Raw genomic sequence first — 19,327 nt, forward strand, 5'->3', positions numbered from 1 at the left:
CCAGTACAGGCATGTTAGGAGTGGCCCTGAACAAAGCTGTGCCCCAGCTTGTTGGAATGATTTTATAAAGAACTCATTTTACATTTGTTAAATCAATCATTTATGTCTGTGAGAAGCTTTGCAGCTTGGTGTATTTATTTTACTGGAATAGAAGAATGGAAATAAAACTCCTAGTGTGCAGCTTAATTTGCAATATTTCTGCTGCACATCCTGGATATGTTGATTTGATTCGTAACTTAAAATGCGCTACTCATGAAGAATGCAAGTTTTTGTTTGAGGCTATTTTAAAAATGAATCAATTTAGTCAAGTTGTAGAAATTACAGTATTCTCCAGCGCTCATGCAGTATTGGAAGCATGTTAAAAATTCAGGAAGGTGTTCATTATTAAAGGTGTCTTTTTTCCAGACCATTGTGAGAAGAACCTGTCTTTCAACAATGAATTAGCACATTTGCAGTATTTAAAACTCATAAATGCAAATTAAAATCAAAGAAATATGGAAATATTTCACTTACCTGATATTATCAGCCAAACAAAAATGAGCAAAACTCCAGGTAAATTTTTTATCTTCAGAACTGGGTAAATCAAAGACTCCATGAAATCTTGTTGACCTTACTGCTATTTTTTTTAATTTTGTATTTTTTATGCCATTTATTCCTCTGAAACAGAAATGCTGGTAGCAAAAATCATGAGTTACAGCTAGATTGAAGAGATCTCTGTTTTAAATTACACATTATCTATTATACAAGTGACAATAGGTGTGTTTTGAGCTATGGAGACTTTGGAAAGACAGAGCATCCTGTTATGTTCTTGTTAGTCATCTTCACATAATTTCTCCTGTAGTCCCCTCTGTGTTTGCTGGAGCAGCTCCATAGGATATATGCCAATGTGTTTTTAACATGCAGTTTTCCTGATGGTGTTAGCTCTCAAGTATTGATAGTAATGATGTGATTGATACATGGTCTGAGCTACTGGTAGTTGATGTGTAACCTCTCACAGTGCATTCCATTTAGTCAGAGACCATCTACATACAATACTGAACTACCTGAAACTCCCTACAGTTCACTCTAATTAGTTCACTCTGAGATTTGGATTCCTGATTTGCATCACTGGCATCTATTCTTATTTTCTGCTTTGTTACCAGAGGAATAGTGGCTAACAAGGCATCAGTTTTTGAAAGGGATTCAAGGGGAAACCAAAGCACTGCAGAATCCTGTGCCTGCTGAATGAACTGCAGATTACCAGAAAGCAGAACAGGGAATAGAATCACTGAGCATATAGATATGTATGATGTCCTGCTCTATTCCAAAGCCATAGAAGATCCCCGGAAGAGTCAACAAACATGTGAATAATGGAGAGATGGTTGGATACATAGTTTTAAAAAAAATATTTGACAAGGTTCACTGCTAATAGATGTTGAACTAAGCAGCCATGGGATGGAGGATAGTTTCTGTGTTTGCCTGGAAAACTGGTTAGAAGGCAGGAAATGGAGAGTGCAGATAAACAGTGCTGAAGGTCACAGAGGACATGTGCTGGGGATCCATGCTCTAAATTATACAAATGAATTATTTAGAGTTTGAAAATGGATGTGTAGTGGTATGACAACTTTGCTGCCAATGTGAAGAATTGCAGAAAAAACCTTATGGGACTGAGTGATAATCTCTTTTTTTATTTCTCAGCTAAATGTAAAATGATGCATATTGGGGCTGGAGATGGAGAGATTCCAACTTCATGCTAAGTATGAAAAGCTGTGAGGTGACTTAGTACACTTGAGAATGAGAAATTGTGTTTTTTATAGTTCCTTGGAAATGTCACTGTAGTGCTTAATGGCAGACAGTGAGCAGATATTCAGCATTTCAGAGGAGGAGAGAACAGATGAGGTTCTTTACCTCAGCCTGTGAAGCTCAGGTGCCCCTGCATCTTGTAAGCTTCATGTAGTTCTAGTCTTTCAGCTTCAAAAAGGATGGGGTAGAACTGGCAGGGGTGCAGGGCTAAGCAGATGATGGCTAAGCTTAGACTGATGCCTAAAAGGACAAGACTTGAAGAAAGGAGCTATAGGAACCTCTCTCTCCTGGCCAACGGGCAGCTGTGGTTGTTTACAAAGTTGATCCAAGAGGCTCTACTTTTCTTAACAGCACAGCACCAATCAGTCTCGTGAATACCATATTCTCTTGAAACCATGATGATGCCCAAGGTCAAAAATACCTGCATCATCTTGGGTTAAAAATATTTAGCTTTCTTGAACATTTTTGAGCAAGTTTCACTACTGCAAGCTCTCCAGATTTAGGCTCTTTACATCTACTCTTCCAGTTCTCACCAATCTGAAGGATTTTCCTATGTTATTTCATCAGGCATCTAAAGCTTCAAATATTTAATGCCAGCAAAAAGTTTCCCACTTTGCATCCATCTGATAAGTGATTTTGTTTTATTAATGGATTTGTTACCTGATTTGACAGTAAAAGAAAATCTAGTGTTCTGTGTGTTAGGAACATATTCCAAACAGACTTTTTCAGTGACAATGTTTAAAAATGTATGACAAAGGCATGAACTGATGCCTAAAATAATTTCTTTTGCGATAGAGTTCCCAGAAAAATAAATGTATGAGTTTTCTAAGTTTCATCAAAAATCTGAGTATACAAGGAAAAGATAATTTTTAAAATTAACATCCAACAGTAGGAAAATGGTTTTTAATTTTTAATCTGCCAATTGAGCAGTAATTTTGTCTAGCAAGTCCTTGGTTAATTTTAAAACAGAGTTTGAAGGTGGTTTATATAAATCTCTCAAAATTGTATCCTTAATCAGAATACATTGCTTTGAAAGCAAAACCTATTTGCTGTCTGTTATACATGTTCCTGATGGAATGTCAGGAAGCAGTAAATACAGCAATTTGCCAGAAAATTGGTTCTTTTGCTTGTTTCTCAGGACTCCTACTTTGTTTGCCAGTTGCCTGTCCTGTTTTTAAGACTGGAAAGGGGTTTTTGAACCAATCCTTACCTTGAATTACTGTTTTTGACATACTGCTGTAGTGGTAGAACTTCCTTACAACTCTCTTTTCAATAATTGTAGCCTTCTTTTATTGTTTGTCAAAAGACATCATTGCCACTCTGTCTTTATAAACTTCTTTATAAAAATCTGATTTCCCAGTGACTGTAGGAGATTACATCCCATGAACATGTTCTAAAGTCAGCAAAACCAATTAGATAATGGTGTACCTAGAAAAGCGGTTTCATTTGGCATGTCCTGCTTCTTGCTTTTCTGTCTTGCAACGGAGTCCAAATTAGTCTTTTTTGTAGAATTACCAAGTTGTATTAACAGCAGCATCTTGCTGGTTGTTATTTCCATTACATCCCATAAGAAACATTTGCAAGATTAGGATGCAGCAGACCAATACCCCATGAATGATTTTGCTTTCAAAAGCAAGATCTGTCATTAATGGTGTCAGTTAAAAGTCCATTGCCTAAACTGCTTGTTCTCTGGTGGCCAGATTGCAAGATGTGTATATGACATGCCCAAGTTCCAATCCTTTCCTGTGACAAACTGCTATCAGGTATGGAAATTTCAGCTATGGAAATGTGTGTCTTGTGGTTTTCACACTAACTGATCCATGCTTGTAATTTTCATTCTACTGAGCCTGAGGTACCTCTCTTGAGTTCTTTAAGGGCTGGGTACATTTGTTTTTTAAATAGTTTTACCTTCTTGCTATTATCTGTAGTGCCGATGTTCCAGTCAGTTCTGAGACTTATCTGTCCTGTTAAAGACAGAGCTTTGTTTTAGGAAAAGCCTGTCTATCCCTGCAGCTATTCTTCAGCATTTCCAATTTGCACTATGCAAACGCTACCTAGCGTACCTATAGAAATAATTTTGTTTTTCCAATCAGGAGTTCATGTTGTTCGTACTTTCTGAGCCAAAATGCCATCCTCAGTTAAATTTTGTAGCTGTCAGAGGCATCTGTTTCTTGTGTCTCTCCAAAGCTTTCATGTGCACAACTGCTCCCAATGGTAGAGATGATCTGTCTATAGTATATAACATGCTACCTGTTCTGGCAGGAACAGAAACCTCCATGTTGTTACAAGATCTCTTGGCATATCATCCTTACAAAACTTAATACTGTATGCAAGAGCTCTGGGGCTTCTCACTTGTGTGTAATGTGCAGCTCTCTGCTAACATGATATCATGGAGTCTGCTTGCTTTGTGGTGGAGGAAAGCAGCGAGTTGAATGCTGGAGTAACGGTCAGCATTCATCTGGAAACAATCAGTTGGCTGCTTAGTGTCATAAATGATTCTTGAGGACTTAAAACACCATATTCTTAGGTTTTGGGGCAGGCAGAGAGGCAGGACAGGCATGTTTGTGGTTACCAAAGTAGCTTAGTCTCCTCAAAATATGATTTCTTATCTCAGTCTTAGTTGATGCAGTCAACTGTGTCTTAGTCTCTTGTGTTGAAGAGACTTTCAGGTCTCACTAGTGTATTCTTAAGTTACTTCTGCTTTAATTCATGCATCCATTGATATGTACTCCTTTTCAGTTTCTCTCTTAATAAAATTTTCTTAGGATAAATTATATATATAGAAACATGTTGTGTTGTATATATTCTGTTTTATCCCTTTGTAATTTGCATGCATTTTTTGGGTTCCTTCAGAATGAAATATTCTGTAATAAATTATGTACTTTCCCCCCAGAAGTACAGCGAATTAGGACAGTGAAATATTCCACAATTAACATTCTGCTGTGAGGAAACAAGTTGTTCTTCTCCTGGACTTAGCTAGTTTTGGTCTGTTCTGGTATTTGCTATCAGAATGTTAATGGCTATTCGATTCTTCTTCATGAAATATTTATTTGGGACATCCAAAGATCTCAGAAACCCAGTTTCCCTTATGTGTAAGCCAGTTGGTTGGATCTGCCTCGTCGTGGTCACATGTTGTTTAGTTATCTCTCTGCTTTCAAACACAGAGTGCACTGGTCAGTCTTTAGTTTAATCCTCTGGTTCTTTCTAAACCTTTGTCTGTTTTTCCAAGTGGAGTTTTTAGGACTGGTAGGATGCAGGTTACAGCAGGACCCTTCACAGAAGCCTTGGCTGTCCCCAGTCCTTAAGTCTACCCTGACTAGATAAAGCCTTAAGTAGCCCAGAGTGATCCCATAAGTGATCATGCTTTGAGCAGGAGGCTGAGCAGGAGAGGCATCCTGAGGTTCCTTCCCATATGAATGATGCTGTGAGTCTCGATTTTATGATAGTAAATTAATGAACAATTTTATATGGAAAGTTGTAGGTTTGTTCTAGATAACATTAGCGAGAACTCTCAGAGGAACTTCTGTGCTTACTGCCTGTCACCAGGTTTTTGTTGGATTTGTCACGCTGCAGTTTTCTTACCTGTCAAGAGAGGGTCCCTTTACCTGATTCATCTTGATGTTTCAGTAGCCATGAATTGGCCAGTTTGGTAAGTCCTGTGTACACACTAAGGAGTTTGTGACTGCTAAGGAAATGGCTTTTCTCTCCTCTTTTAATGTATTTGCATCCTCTTTTTCTTACACTGCTAGTTCATGGTGCTAAAAGAAGTTCTAGAGTATTATGGCTTAATCAGGTGTCAAAATCAGTGCAAATACTAAAAGCAACATGTGAGCAGACTTTGAATGACAAAAGGAGTGGGACTTTGGCATCTTGAGAGGGGCAGCTGTGCTTAGGTTGATGCCAGTTTAACACAGAAGTGCTCCCCAGCTTCTTGGGCCTGTGGAGGGTTCAAATTTATTGTCTAGGCATGACTTAACAGGGCCATGGGAAATTTGGAGGCAGCTTACATTTAAAGGAATTATGGCTTTGTAGTTTGGATAGGGGTCTCTTGATGCTTGTAGGGGGAACAGAAACTTTGTTTTCCGTGTCTCAGCAGGCAGTTTAGATGCAGTTTGAAAGATGCTGACTTCCACTAAATTTTGAATTTGGTGGGAGGATCAATATGAGAGGTAGTAAGAGGAGAGATGTGAGGTAGTGCTGGTAAGGCAGCTGGCTGCACCTCATTTTTTAGCCAGCATCTGCTTGTTCCTTCTCATTTTCTGTGAGTATGGTGGCTGTCTGATTAAAATAAGAAAATTAGTCATGTAAATCATAGTGAAAACAGATTGCCTTGCCTCAGTTTCTTAAATGGTTAGTATTGTTCTGTTAGTTACATTCACATAGTTTTTCCTCTTAGAAAGCATTTATCTGACTTGTGAAAATCATGATTTTAAGTCCTATACATTTTCTTGGGTTTTGTTTATATTAACACTATTTTAATGCCACTTTTTTAAAATGAAATATAAAATAAAATATGTACATGTTGTGGTTACAGACACATGGCTATTCTAAAGGTTTCTTCTTACTGTTCTTGTGTCTGGGGCAGTCAATGTCTTTTGATATCTAATTTCTTCCTATTACTTGCTTTTATCTGTTTATGTACTAATAATATTTATTTATTTAAAACTGCATTCACTTTGCAATTTGGTGGCTGCTGAATTTCCAACAAGTAAGGAGTTTGAAGAGTTTTAGCAAATTCATAAAAACATTGCTTAGTGGCTCATGTGCACAACTAGTCAGCAAGACCTTTTGGGTTTTTAGATGCAATTTTCTTACTAGGTAGTGGAAATATCTGTTAAAAAGCTAAATGCTTTGTGTAGTAAATATTAATAACATTATACTGCTTTGTTCATTATGCTTTCTAAAAAGCAAAGCTTTTGGCATTTCTTTTGGTAGAGGCTATATGACGGTACATCTTTGTCAAGTAGGTGTTGCTAATGAGAAATCTGTTATGCCTTTTGCAAAATTGTTGATTCCTACTTGGATGTACCAGTGTAAATGAATCCTTTTTATGCTTCAGGTATCAGTAGATATATTTTTCTTTTAGTTAGCATCTTAAGACATTTGCCAGTGTTTTACAGCAATTCTTTACACTTAAATGCATTCCTTATGCTTACATTCTTAAATGTCTGTGCATATCTTGAAGGAAAAGAAAGAACAAGAAAACGACCTAATGCAGAGCATTAGGATCTGTAGCTCTAGTCAAATAGGCCTGAAATTTTTTCTGAATTTATTCATGCTGTAAAATCTGATTTCTGTAACAGATAGAAACAGTGACAAAGTATTAGTCAGTGTGCTGGGATGCTTGTGAAGATGAAGTTTCAAATAATATTGCATTCATAGAGAGTAGTTTTATAATGTAATCAAATCCTATTTTTTTCCTGTTTCTTAGATGATGAAGCATGCCTGGGACAATTATAGGCAATATGGATGGGGACATAATGAGCTCAAACCAATTGCCCGGAAAGGACATTCCACCAACATATTTGGTAGGCTATATTTTCTGGTTTGTTTGTAATTTTTTTTTTTTTTTTTAATATTTCTGTCCATGTATCTTCTTTGGAAGTCTACCCAAACTTTCCAGCAAACTCTGTTTTAATAAAGAATCTTTCAAAGTATGAGTGACAGAAATGTATTATTTCAGTGGTATTTCATTGAATTACTTTATTGACCTATCTTTTTGGGTAGTATGTTCTTACTGTTGCAGAGGCTAAGCTGTGTCTATGTGCACTGATGCTTTGTGTGCATGTGTATATATATAAATGAAAGTCCTGATGCAATGATGGTTATTTTTTGGTTATATTTTGAGATGCAATGAATATAAATGTGTTGGGTTGTTTTTTGTTTTTTTTTTTTAAACCCACCTCATATTGTCTAGATCTTTGTGTTTAGTTCCATGAGAAGCATGGAACAGTTTGAGTTGGAGGGAACCTTTTAAAGATTATCTAGTCCAACCCCCCTGCCATGGGCTGGACCTTCCATGAGACCAGGTTGCTCAGAGCCCCATCCAGCCTGGTTCTGAGCATTGCCAGGGATGGGGCACCCACAGCTTGTCTGAGCAGCTTGTGCCAGTGCCTCACCAGTGGTGCTTAGCGCAGTGCAAGGGAAAGAGTGAGCTGAGTGCAACGCTGGAGCAAAAGGCTGCTTCCATGACAGAAGGGCGTTTCTTAGGTACCAGGACAGCATCGTGTGGTACTCTTAGATACTTTGTTATCTTGTGCATAGGCACTGCCATAAGTTTCACTAAGAAAATCTCTTCTGCACTTACTGTGGTTTAGTTTTATGTTATGATTAATTGATGTTTTTCCTTTATTTTTTTACAGCTGATGAAACTGGATTTGACAGGGAAAAATCTTTAGTGTTCACCTCTATGATCATGTAGTCTTTGCTACTTGCAAATCTGTTGCTTAATTTGCCATGTGTAATTCTAGATTAGCCTTGGTTTGTAACCCAGACTCTATGAAGTAATTTTTTTTCCTTCATGTGGCAGAAAGACATTTTTATGATGTTTGTTTTTAATGTGACTGACATGATATTTTGAAGCGGTTGCGAATTGGAATTTCACTGTAGTCTTTTTTTTCCATTCCTCCTCTGCTTACTTCTAACATGTCTGCTAATGAGTCTGGAGGATTTCTGCTTTTTTTTTCTTGGAATGATTATTCTTTGGAGAGCTTATTTTTAAAATTTTGGCATTGCTTTCTGAAAGAAATTGCAGGCCGTGTCCATGCTGAAGTTTCTGCTCCTCTTGTTCCAGCTAACTCTAGCAGCCAATGCCCTACATGTTTGTCCTTTTAAAATCCAGATGCTATTTTGTGCCATTTAGTTTTTAGCCAAATCATGTCATGATTGCTCTATTCAAGGCTATTTCATATGAAAAACTTTTCTGAAACACATAATCTTCAGCATATATCAAGTCTAAAATAGAATCAGCTATTGTTCATTTGGTGGATGGTTGATGGGGGAGATGTGTGTGTGGAAATTGGTCTTTGTCAAGGACTGTCTTAGGCTGTATTGTTATTCCAAGCTCTTTACCAATCTCTATTACCCCTATTGACACGATTCCCAGCAGTATTTGCCTTTATAGAAGGGTTGCTTAATTTTTTTTGAAACCTCATGCTAGTTCTAATAAAAAGATGCTCAGCAAAATCTGTTTTTATTATTCATCTCAAAGATGATTTGATCCAAACTATTTTCAGCCATTACTGCAATCTACTGTGCTTCCATTTCAATTCCTAGCACGTCTGAGAGATCCTGCAAGGAGATGGTATCGCTGGTTGAATGAAAGGCAGCCCTTTGCATGAATCTTTGGGAAATCAGGTTTGCTGATAACTCCCAAGTGAGGTTAAGCACAATTCAATTTGGAAGACAAATAAGTCATTAGTCTTCCCTGTTGGACTCCACTTTTGTCTAAAGCAGTGTATATCTATATCTATGCCAAGGAGAACACAAGTGTTTCTAACATTTCAAGGTCTAGCAGGTTTCAGTCTGGGGTCAGAGAAGGGCAGAGGAGGTGGCCTTCTCTGCTTTTATAAATCTTAGTTTTGAGTAATTAAAAATATAAGGAAGGATAAACTTTAAAGCAAGATGCTCTATGCCTTGCTGAAGCATGCCAGCAAGGGTGTTTATGGGCTTCCTCAATTATTAGTTTGACTTTTATGACAAAACATGGTAGGTTGCTCTAGTTGGCCTGCAGCAAGAAACTCTTGCCAGTCTTTTTGAGATGTCTGACTGTAAATTGTAAAGAGAGTCTGCTAAAAATACTGTCTTTCACACTGTGTAGTTGGGCAGTATCTTGAGTAGCACCTCTTCCACAGCTGGGTCACAGCATTAGTAGTATGGTATACTGCTTTGAGAAAGTATGACTGGGAGTGGGTGAACTTTTAAAGATATTTACGTTTAGATGATATATGAAACAAACCTTAATAGGTTCTCTCTTGGTGAAACGGGGTGATAACTGCTTTTGAAAAGGCTGGCATTTATTCCTACCCTGTAAAATGAAATATAAAAGTCAAGGAAAAGGTGCAGCAGAGAGGTGTAAATTTTCTTTCCAGTTTAAATTTTTATTTGCAGCTCTGCTGAACGTTGTAGCAGAGAAAAAGCTAAGAAAAAAAAGTTGGCCTTTTTTGTTGGACTGCTTAAATTGGTGAAAAAATTTGATGGCAGCTGCAGGGTCTTGTTGCAGAGGGGGTTTGTTGGTCAAGTTCTCATTAGAACACAAAGGGTAAAGAGGCTGATGGAAAATGATGCATGTAGGATAATGAGCAAGCACAGCAAACACTGAGCTTGCTTCAGGAGGGTTTCTGAGTTTAGCATGAACCAGAGTAGTTGATGGCATTGTTGGATTCTCTCCCTGTAATGAAATCTGATTGGATTTGCTTTTGAGGATGAGAGTAACCACCTGGAACAGGCTGTTTGAAGATGATTTGTCTCTGATGATCCGTAGGTGAACATCTCCTGAAAACACAATCAAAATTATTTAGTCCTGATATGCTTCAGAGTTTTAAACTGTATGTGTTTGTATCCAGTATAATATGAACTAATTACCGTTGCATAAGCTGTAAGGATGCTTTATTGTGAGTTAAATTGAGTAGTTTGTACTAGTTAGTTTGTATCAGTCTTCAACCTGTGTTTTTCTGAAATATGTTTATTTGAGAACCTGAACTACTATAAGGAACAATATAAAGAAAATAGACAATTCTTGGGCAATTTGGAGCACTGTCCTCACCAAAACTAAAATTGTGGACTGTCATCTAACCTGATGCTTTCTGAAATGAGAGTTCTGACATTTCTGGTGTGTTTTATTTTGTTGTTTTGGGGTTGTTTTTTGGTTTGTTTTGCTAATTTTAATTACCTAAAAATAAAGTGAAGATGTGCAATTTGTCAAGTAATAAGTACATGGCAAAGTACTGATAGAATTCTTGCAAAATTGAAAACTTCCCATATTACTAGCAGTGCACTTCTAAACCTTATATTTGGATGTATTCTGTCTAGAGATGAGCTGCTTTAGATGAAGATGATCTGGTAATGCACATAATCCATAGACAGTTATATGTCTAGATATGTTTTGAAGGGTGTGGAAAGATTTTAATAGTGATAAAAGGTTTTAAAAGTTTAGAATTTGTGGATGATTGCATATACACGTGCCTCTTCTCATGCACAAAGATTTAATAAAGTCATTATTTTGTATTTTGTCACACTAGAGCTGTCTCATGCATTGATAGTGCTTTCATGCCTCTCCTGTTCTCTCACCTCACGCAGTCATTACCCGAGCTGCCTGCCAGCTCTCTCTTGGGATCCTGTCTTCTAAGGGGGAAGAGAGAATTGTCAGTGAAGTCACATTGTGATTGCATTTGTGGTACCTGGTAGAGCCCCAAGGCTGCAATGCAGTGCCTTATCTCTTCCTTAAAACTTGACCAAATAAATCTGTCCTCTCTTTTATGAAGAATTTTTTGTCTGGCATTTTAAGTGTCATTGGTGAGTGAGATATGTTCAAGGGAATAACTCAAGGATTTAGGTGGGGCAGCTCATGTGTTGAATATTCCTTGATATACCAGTGGACTACTTGGTTTGTACCACATCATTGAGCATGTCCAGCCTCAGCCTTTTGCTACCAGTGCCACTGATGCACGCTGGTGACATGGGGGAAAGTTGCTGAGGTGACTACCCGGTGCCGCAGCAGCATAGGAAGCTCCTCGTGTTGCTAAGCAATGGAGATCTGACAGTGCATTTCTCCCTGTGCCGGGGAGCAAGAGCAGCAAAACATCCCAAAGAAAATGCATCTGTCACACTGCAAGGATGGGAGGCTGTTGCAAGAAGGAGCTGAGTCAGGCACAGGAGCCTGCTTTTCCAATACCTTTGACAAGTACAGTATAGCTTGGGAGAGCAATGGGATTTCTCTGTCCACTTTGTGGTTCCTCAAGTGAGGGGTGAATATTTCTTCTAAGCACTAAAAGAAAACGCTGTAACAGAGTTTTTATTATTATTTACCCTTGGAAATATTCTTTAGTTTATAAGACATTTTTGTTATCTGTCCTTGTGGCAGTTAGTGGGCTGCCTGAGCTGCTCTGACATTATCATCTGCTGTCACCTGACTAGTTGTAATTTACTTTTGAAGTTCACATTAATTGTCAAGGGTGTCTGATTTAGTAAGCCTTTCGTATTTTCTGGTTTGTTCGTTTGTTTAGTTTTTAGCTGGCAAAATACCTGTTTATAAACAGTATGGAGACTAACACTTTTCCTGGAAAGAAAATAGATTATACACTTTAAATACTGTGGAACGACCTTTTAAAAATATGGTGGAAAACTTCTTGTGTCTTCTCACTGTAAAATCCTAATAAAAAGACAGATGGAAATCACAGCTTCTGCTCAACATCCTTTTTCTGTGCATGTGTTCAGCCTCTGAATCCATGTAGAGGATAAATGAGCACAAAAAGAGACTATGAGGTGTATATGTAAACAAAAATGTTCTTGACTATATGTTATCTTGATAAACAAAAGCCTCCTTAGTGAGCAGTAGTTCTTATCTTTTAACTGTACATGCACAAGTAATTTAGTCATTATTGCTTTTTTTCTGTGGCAAATGGAAGGGGAAAGAAAATCCATTCTTGCTAACTAGGGAAGAGAGGTAATTTCACAATGCAAATTTCAGCCTAATCTCTGTATTTCAGGTTCAAGTCAATTTTAAAATAAATGGAAATGGCCTTAAGACAGGCCTGTGCATCTGTGTCCTCTGCAAACTCCATAATGAGTGATTACAGCAAGATAATGTTGAATTTTATAAGTACATTGAATGTGGTTTTTTTTGACTAGTAAGACGAACTTTGAAAAGATAAAATTTTGAGAAAGAGCATAACTCTTGAGCTGCTGGCTTTATTTGAAACTAGAACAATGTTCTAATATCAGAAGAAAAGTTCCTTCAGGTCAGATGACAGATCAAACATGATTGTTACTCAGTGTTCAAAAATTGCTCACAGCAGGTACCTAGGGAAGACATGTAAGAGCAGGAAAAGCTCATAGTGAGCTTGTCTCAGAGTACTCCACAGCCTTACAGAAGTTTGTATGGTGCTAGTGCTTCTGTGGTCAGAGGGAGCAAGTTTTATTTCATCACTTCTAGTTTATTTTTCCTTGATTTTGTCCAAACTGCTTTGGAGTCTGGCCAACCTTAAGAGCAACATAACCCATTATGAGTGGTTCCATAGTTTGATTTGATATTGTGTAGAAAACTTTTTAGTTTTGAAGGCTGCTCGCTGTCCTGGATTACTGGTTTTGGTGTTGGAAAAAAGAAATAAATCCATTATTCATCTCTTGCTTGCCGTTCATGGGTTTGTAGAACCGCCTATGCCCTCAGTAGTGCCCCTGTTCTGCATGGAGGGTCTTAGCCTGTAAACTCATTTATCTTACTTATATTTTTCATACCTAATATGTTGTTGTTTTCTTTCTTTGCATATTTTCAAGGTGGTGGTTTTGGGGTCTTTTTTGGTCTTTGAGACGAAGACTAAAAATTTGCTCTGTTTTCTGTTTTGTCTGCTGTTCCTCTCCTAATAATTGTATTCTCTGTCTTTTAGGCTCCTTGTTGAGTCTACAAACACAGTACAGGGTAGCATTTCTGCAATAGCATTCCTTTTGGAAATCCTCATCCACTGTACCCAATGATTTATGTTATAAATCTAATGTTATAAATATTTTTAGTTATTTCATATTTAAGCTTTTGTCCAACCTAATCATTTCAGTAGGATCCCACTGGTGATTTTACGTCACGCTGATGGCTGTTTACACTTATCCCATTTCCTATCTTTTAAACCATTATTTATCTGCACAAGAACAATTTTCTTTTACTGCGTGGCAGGTCAGTTTTCTCAGAGATTTTGTTAAGGGGTGGTCTCACATCCCTTTTGTGTATGTTCTCTGTCAATATGCAAGTTCACTTCTTAAAAAGACTTTAACATTGATGCTAAGACAACACTTCCCTCTACAAAATTTCTGACTTTTCCTTCGTTTATCTCATTTAGAACTGTTTTCTGATTGGTGCTGCCAATTGGGCAAATAATGATTTGTTAACACTGTTTTGCTTCACTGCAATGTGCATCGTGCTTATTCAGAATATAGTTGTTCTCTGAAACTTGCAAATTTGTGCAGACAGGATACAATCTGTCTGTGTGTTCCCTCTTAAGTGTTTTACAGTACTGGTGCTGTAGATAAAAACAACTGCTTAGTAAGAATGTTTTTTGAATGTCACTGATATTTCATCAAACTGTCAAGTGTGCCTATGCATATCAGGAAAACAGGAAAATTCACCACAAGCAGCTGTTGTCTTGTTCTTTTTAATAATACAATGTTCCTACTGAATTCTTCTCACACAGTTTGTGTTAGTTTATGTACAGTATAATTAGGGCAGTTGTACTCAGTGACTTTTTTAAGTGTCTGAAGCAATTATGTTAAATCCTATTCAGAAGATTGAAAATTCTGCTTTAACCAGAAAATCCCACAAAACGAACAAAAGATGCAGAAATGCAAAGTGAAATTAGATAAACAAACCTAATTTCTGTAACCTGCCTTGTAGGATAGTGAGGTAAACATCTGCATGAAATGGCAATGAAAAAATTAATCATGCTAGAGTTCAGGGCTGAGGGTCAGAATTTTGATTTTTCCCAATAGCATTCTCTTCTGTTCTTCTCTTATAAACCAGATGGTTTGCTCTGAGGAAAAAAATTGTTTCTTGTTGGAAATCTTTGGACTTAACTGTCAGTTTATTTTGAATTGTGAATTATTTAGGTTGTGGGAATGCTATTCATGAATTTAAACTTTTTTCCTACCTTTTGGAATTGAGAGCAGAAGGTATAATAAGGAAATGAAGATAAGGCCATGCAGCCTTGTTTTGGACAGTGTTAAAATATGAACAGGCATGACAGCTGAGTAAGAATTAGCATTCTGAGCTCTAGAACTAAATCTACTGAGGACAACTCCATGGGCATGTGTACGGTGAGGGAGTCAGGTGTGGGTGTGCTTTGCTGGCATCTGAAGCCAGCAGATGTACCAGGCAGCTGGAATTCAGGAACAGCTCAACCACGTGAGTGGAGGGCTGTGCTTGTGCCTGATACACTGCTACTGTTCAATCAAGTTTTGCACCCATCTGGTGAAGTTCTATGGCTATCCCACTGAAAATCTGCTCCTCTTATGCTGTCCCAAAGAAAATTTAGGACGTGGTTTGGACCAAAGTGTGTGGCAGTGGCCCAGATATAAAGATAGAAAAACTTGTGTGCCATGATGGCTCTTAGGTGGCTTTTTTTTTTTTTTTTGATACGCCTTTTCCTACTGCCTAGCTGACAAAGTAATTTAGCTTATAATTATCTGTGAGAGATTGTATCTTGTCTTGGAAGACCTGTATTTAGCTTGCTTTATATAAAGTCACACAGCTATACTCAAGTCCAGATAACATCTTGTTCTCTTATTTACTCTCAAATATTAGTCTTGCTTTGCTTGCCATGGTGTTTAACTGATTGCTGCCAGTGTTTAGGCTCTTCATACTTCCAAGCCATCATTCACAGATACTTTTCCCTTCAGTCTTCCACTTCCTGTTTTCTTAAAATGGGCTTACTTCAGATCTATATTTTTGATTAGTTTTGATTGACTGCTTTGTGTATACAGCAGATTTGCTGTCACCGTTCACTTTTCACACGTTATTCTTGCTTTCTTTCTGATGTGCTTCCATGGCCTCCTTTGTACTCAATGCCATCTTCTCTCCCTCTTTCCTTTCCTAGTCTGAAATTCATCCTAACCTTTCTCTCCTGACATTGTGGCTTTATCACCAAGTCTTAACCTTCCACTAACTCATATCATAGTTCCAACATTAATCTTTATTATGGTCTCCACACAGTCCTCCTCCTGTGTACAGTAATAGAGTTTGGTCTTTGTGCTTTAAAAATAAGAGAACAAAAAATATGGAGGAAATTGGATAGAAATGTAGAAAATTGAAATGGTCTGAGGATATTCAGTCTTTGTACTAGAGGGACTGCATTCAGCTCTTGCTTGCATGAATTTTGAATTAATTTGAAGGGCCATGTAAGATTTATGGAGCAAAGTAAAGCAATCAAGTGAAGAGCAGTCAAGAGGAAGGTTTATTGCAGTGTAGATTTTTAGACAAAGTTTTAAAATTTGGGTCTTAAGAGCACAGGTATTCAGGCAGCAGTTTGTTGATTATTAACAAATACTAGCAGGTCCAGTTTTTAATAGGTTCAAAGTCTAGCATACAATTCAGTGTTCTACTCCCATGACTTCCTCAGTTACGAAATTAAGGAAAGCATTAAAATTGATCATTTGATGTTATTTATATGCTAAAGTACTCTATTGTCTGGTACAAAACATTAAGACCTCCTTTTCATGTTGTCTATTATCAGCAATTTAACAGAACTAAGCAATCAACATGCTTATTTTTTTGTTCTGCTTTTTTAATTAGTCTAAAATGTTAAAGGCAATTGGTTTCTTCATGGATACTTACAGGCTTATTCATTGCATTTTATGACTGAGCTGAAATCATACACTGCAGTTTTGTATGAAATGTATAGTTTCATTGACTAATTTTGAAGCACTTGTTTTCTCAGTGAAATTAAACTCTCTTGTTCAAAAGTTTAATTAATTTTCTTAAACATTATCTTGTTCCTCGTGAGTCATTAAGATATTTTGCAAGTGGTAGGCTTCAGTAGTGGCAGCTTTATTGCCAGACTCTCATTAGAGATACAGAAAATTGTTGATAATTGTTTGCTTTTAATTTTCATGTTACATATTTTCATACTATGTCTGTAATTGTCGGTCACATCAAGAAATTCTGTTGCTACAATCTAAAAACTTGAATTATTTAAATCTTTTGGACTAGAAATTGGTGTATTTTCTAATATATAGTGCAGTCTTGCCCAGTATGTATTTTTGAGCCATTATGAATCTGGGCAGACAGAAATAGCAATAACAAGAATATTTATTTTCCTTAGGATTGCAATAACTCTGTTTTGAATGTCAGGCTGAGTTTATCAAGGAAGTATTTTCACTCAGTTGCTGGGAATTAAAATAACTGCCTATGTGAAAAATAACTAAACTTTTACCTTCAGAGTGCAACACTTCAGAGTGTTGAGAAAGTATATATTTCTCCTTGGGGAGGCTTTACATCTCCTCTTTTGTTTCTGGAACCACTGTGGTGGAAAAGGGAGGATCTGCTTTATGCTTGTCTACACCCCAATGGCTGGGTTGCTCTGTCAGTGGTGCTGGATCAGTCTGAAGCTGAGGTCGCCTGCTTTAGTGGAGATTTATCTTAGAAATTACGGTAAATTATCCCCTGGGGCTTTGGTCCTCTTACTTTCCTTTTGCAAGCTGATCCTGCCTCCATCCCTAAGTAGCTTCACCACCAACCAAGCATGTTCTGTACCAGTAGGAGTAGGTTCAGCTTCCACTAAGTGATGTCCATCCAGGGCCCTGCAAAAAAAAAAAAAATCAGATATGAGACAGGCTGAGACCAATAGTATTTCTAGCACTATTTCTGTTTGTCTCTTATGGTTCTGTCAGTCAATATGACCATCCCATTGGCAATGGGAAGCTGTTTTGAGAATGAAAGCTATTTTCTTTCATCTAGATCTCTAGTCTTTGCACATAACTAACTATGGATTCCAGCTTTTTATTGCTTAGGAAGATAAGTCTGCTTTCTAGAGTATAAAATAATTTATTTTGATTGCAGGGATGTCTTAACACAGAGATACTTGCTCTTTGTGTGGTGTAGAGACAATTGTCTTCAGTAATTGCCCAAATGCTTTTAGTGTATCTAACTTCTTGTTCTTCCTCAGTCTTGCAATTTCCCTTAGCTTTCTTCAAAATGTAGCTGCTGCTGATGTCTGCAGGCCGTCCTTGCCAGGGAGAATAAGAGTCTTTATTACTGTTATTTATTCCTGTGTGATTTTGTCACTGATTTAGGAAATATGAAAACCCTACCTTGATTGTAAATGGACTGATGAGCATCCTGCTTTTGGGCGTGTCATCTGCTGTCTTTCTTGAGGAAAAATAAAATGCTTCCTTCTCAGTTACTGCTTGAGGTAGAAGAGTAGGAATGGTTACATGTATCTATTTAGGCCTATTTATATGACTTCTTTGTATTTATATGATTTCTTTGGAAGCAGAGTGGCCTCAGTAGTTTTCCACTTAGGCAGGTTTCCTTGACTTTGTAGCAGCAGCGTACATTTTGGTAATGAGAGATCCATTTGTGTAGGCTGGATTTCCTTCAGGTTTGTTACTCCTCTAGCAAGTCTCTGGGTGAATGCCAAGTGTGCTGTAAGACACTCACACACTTGTGGTACAGAGGTGTTGGAGCACAGGCAGAGGGAGAAAGGCTAAGAAGGAAATTGTCTCTCCAACCTTATGCCTTCCCCTGGCTTATTCACTGTGGGGATGCAGGGGGGCAGGAAAGAGAAAGCCTTGATGCTGTGCAAGCACTGCTCAGCAATAGTCAAAATTCTCATGTGTTTCCAACACTGGTTTAGTCACACATCCAAACCCCACAGCACCATACAAGCTGCTGTGAAGAAAATTAACTCACTCCCATGCAGACTCAGTATCCATGCTCAACTCTCCACTTGGGCCAATGAAAGCTCCTATGGAATTGTTTTTAGGAGAGGTAATGAGATTTGTGTGTGGTGTATACGTGTTGAAGTAATGAGGAGGTTTGGGTGAGATGTTAAATAATCAAAGTTTCTGTGAAACACCTATTTGATGATTGCCTTTCATCTTAGTGCATGACTTCAGTTTGTTGGTGCAGAGTTTTGTCATCTTGTTCCTTATTTAACTTGTCTATGTCTCATATCTTTAGTCTTTTCTGTTCATAATTGATCTATGCATAGTTGATCTATTAATATATTTTCTCTAACACTTCACTGCTTATAGTCTCTTCTGCTTCCACATAATAAATACACAAAGCAACCCTGAGCTGATAGAGCTGATATCAGATGTTCTAAATCTCTACACTTTTTCTTATGGTATAATGAACATGGGCTGTTTATTTTCTTCATATTCATTTTGTTGTGGAACACTTGACAGCGATCTGTCTCCCTTGTACTTTGATAGTCTCTTGTGAGACTTTCAAATGGTACTAATAAGCCAGTTCTTCATCTAGTTCTTTGGCATACTGAAAGAATTTTAGATAAGAAGACCATTTTTCTTTTAGAGGCCGTGATATTTACACTTAGTAATATTATTTGCTAGAAATTTCAAACTGTAGTTTATGTGGTATCAAGTGAAGGAATTCTTTGACTTATCTCAAGAAACTGAAGTCTATCTAACTACAAATTTGAATTACCATTTTGCAGTCCTTTGGAATAGTACTTTTGCTTAATGAGAGTGTGCATGATTTTCTTAATAGTTCAGCTATTTCGCTGCTAAATTCTTTCCATTAGCTCATGATGGATGTTCTGTTTTATTTAGAAGAATGGGCATTGCATTCATTAGGCAAACTTCATTAAATTTGGAGCTCAATCAA

General features: G+C 37.4%; 1 protein-coding gene across 1 annotated transcript in view; it reads left to right on the forward strand.

Annotated features, from left to right (window-relative positions):
- The window catches only part of MAN1A2 (mannosidase alpha class 1A member 2), a 134,187-nt gene that overhangs the window by 36,738 nt on the left and 78,122 nt on the right, over positions 1–19,327 (forward strand). The window contains 1 exon segment of the mRNA XM_036379366.2: positions 7,214–7,310. Within this exon segment, the coding sequence (XP_036235259.1) occupies positions 7,214–7,310 (97 nt within the window).

This window comes from Molothrus ater, chromosome 2 (assembly GCF_012460135.2).
Source record: "Molothrus ater isolate BHLD 08-10-18 breed brown headed cowbird chromosome 2, BPBGC_Mater_1.1, whole genome shotgun sequence".
NCBI lineage: Eukaryota > Metazoa > Chordata > Aves > Passeriformes > Icteridae > Molothrus > Molothrus ater.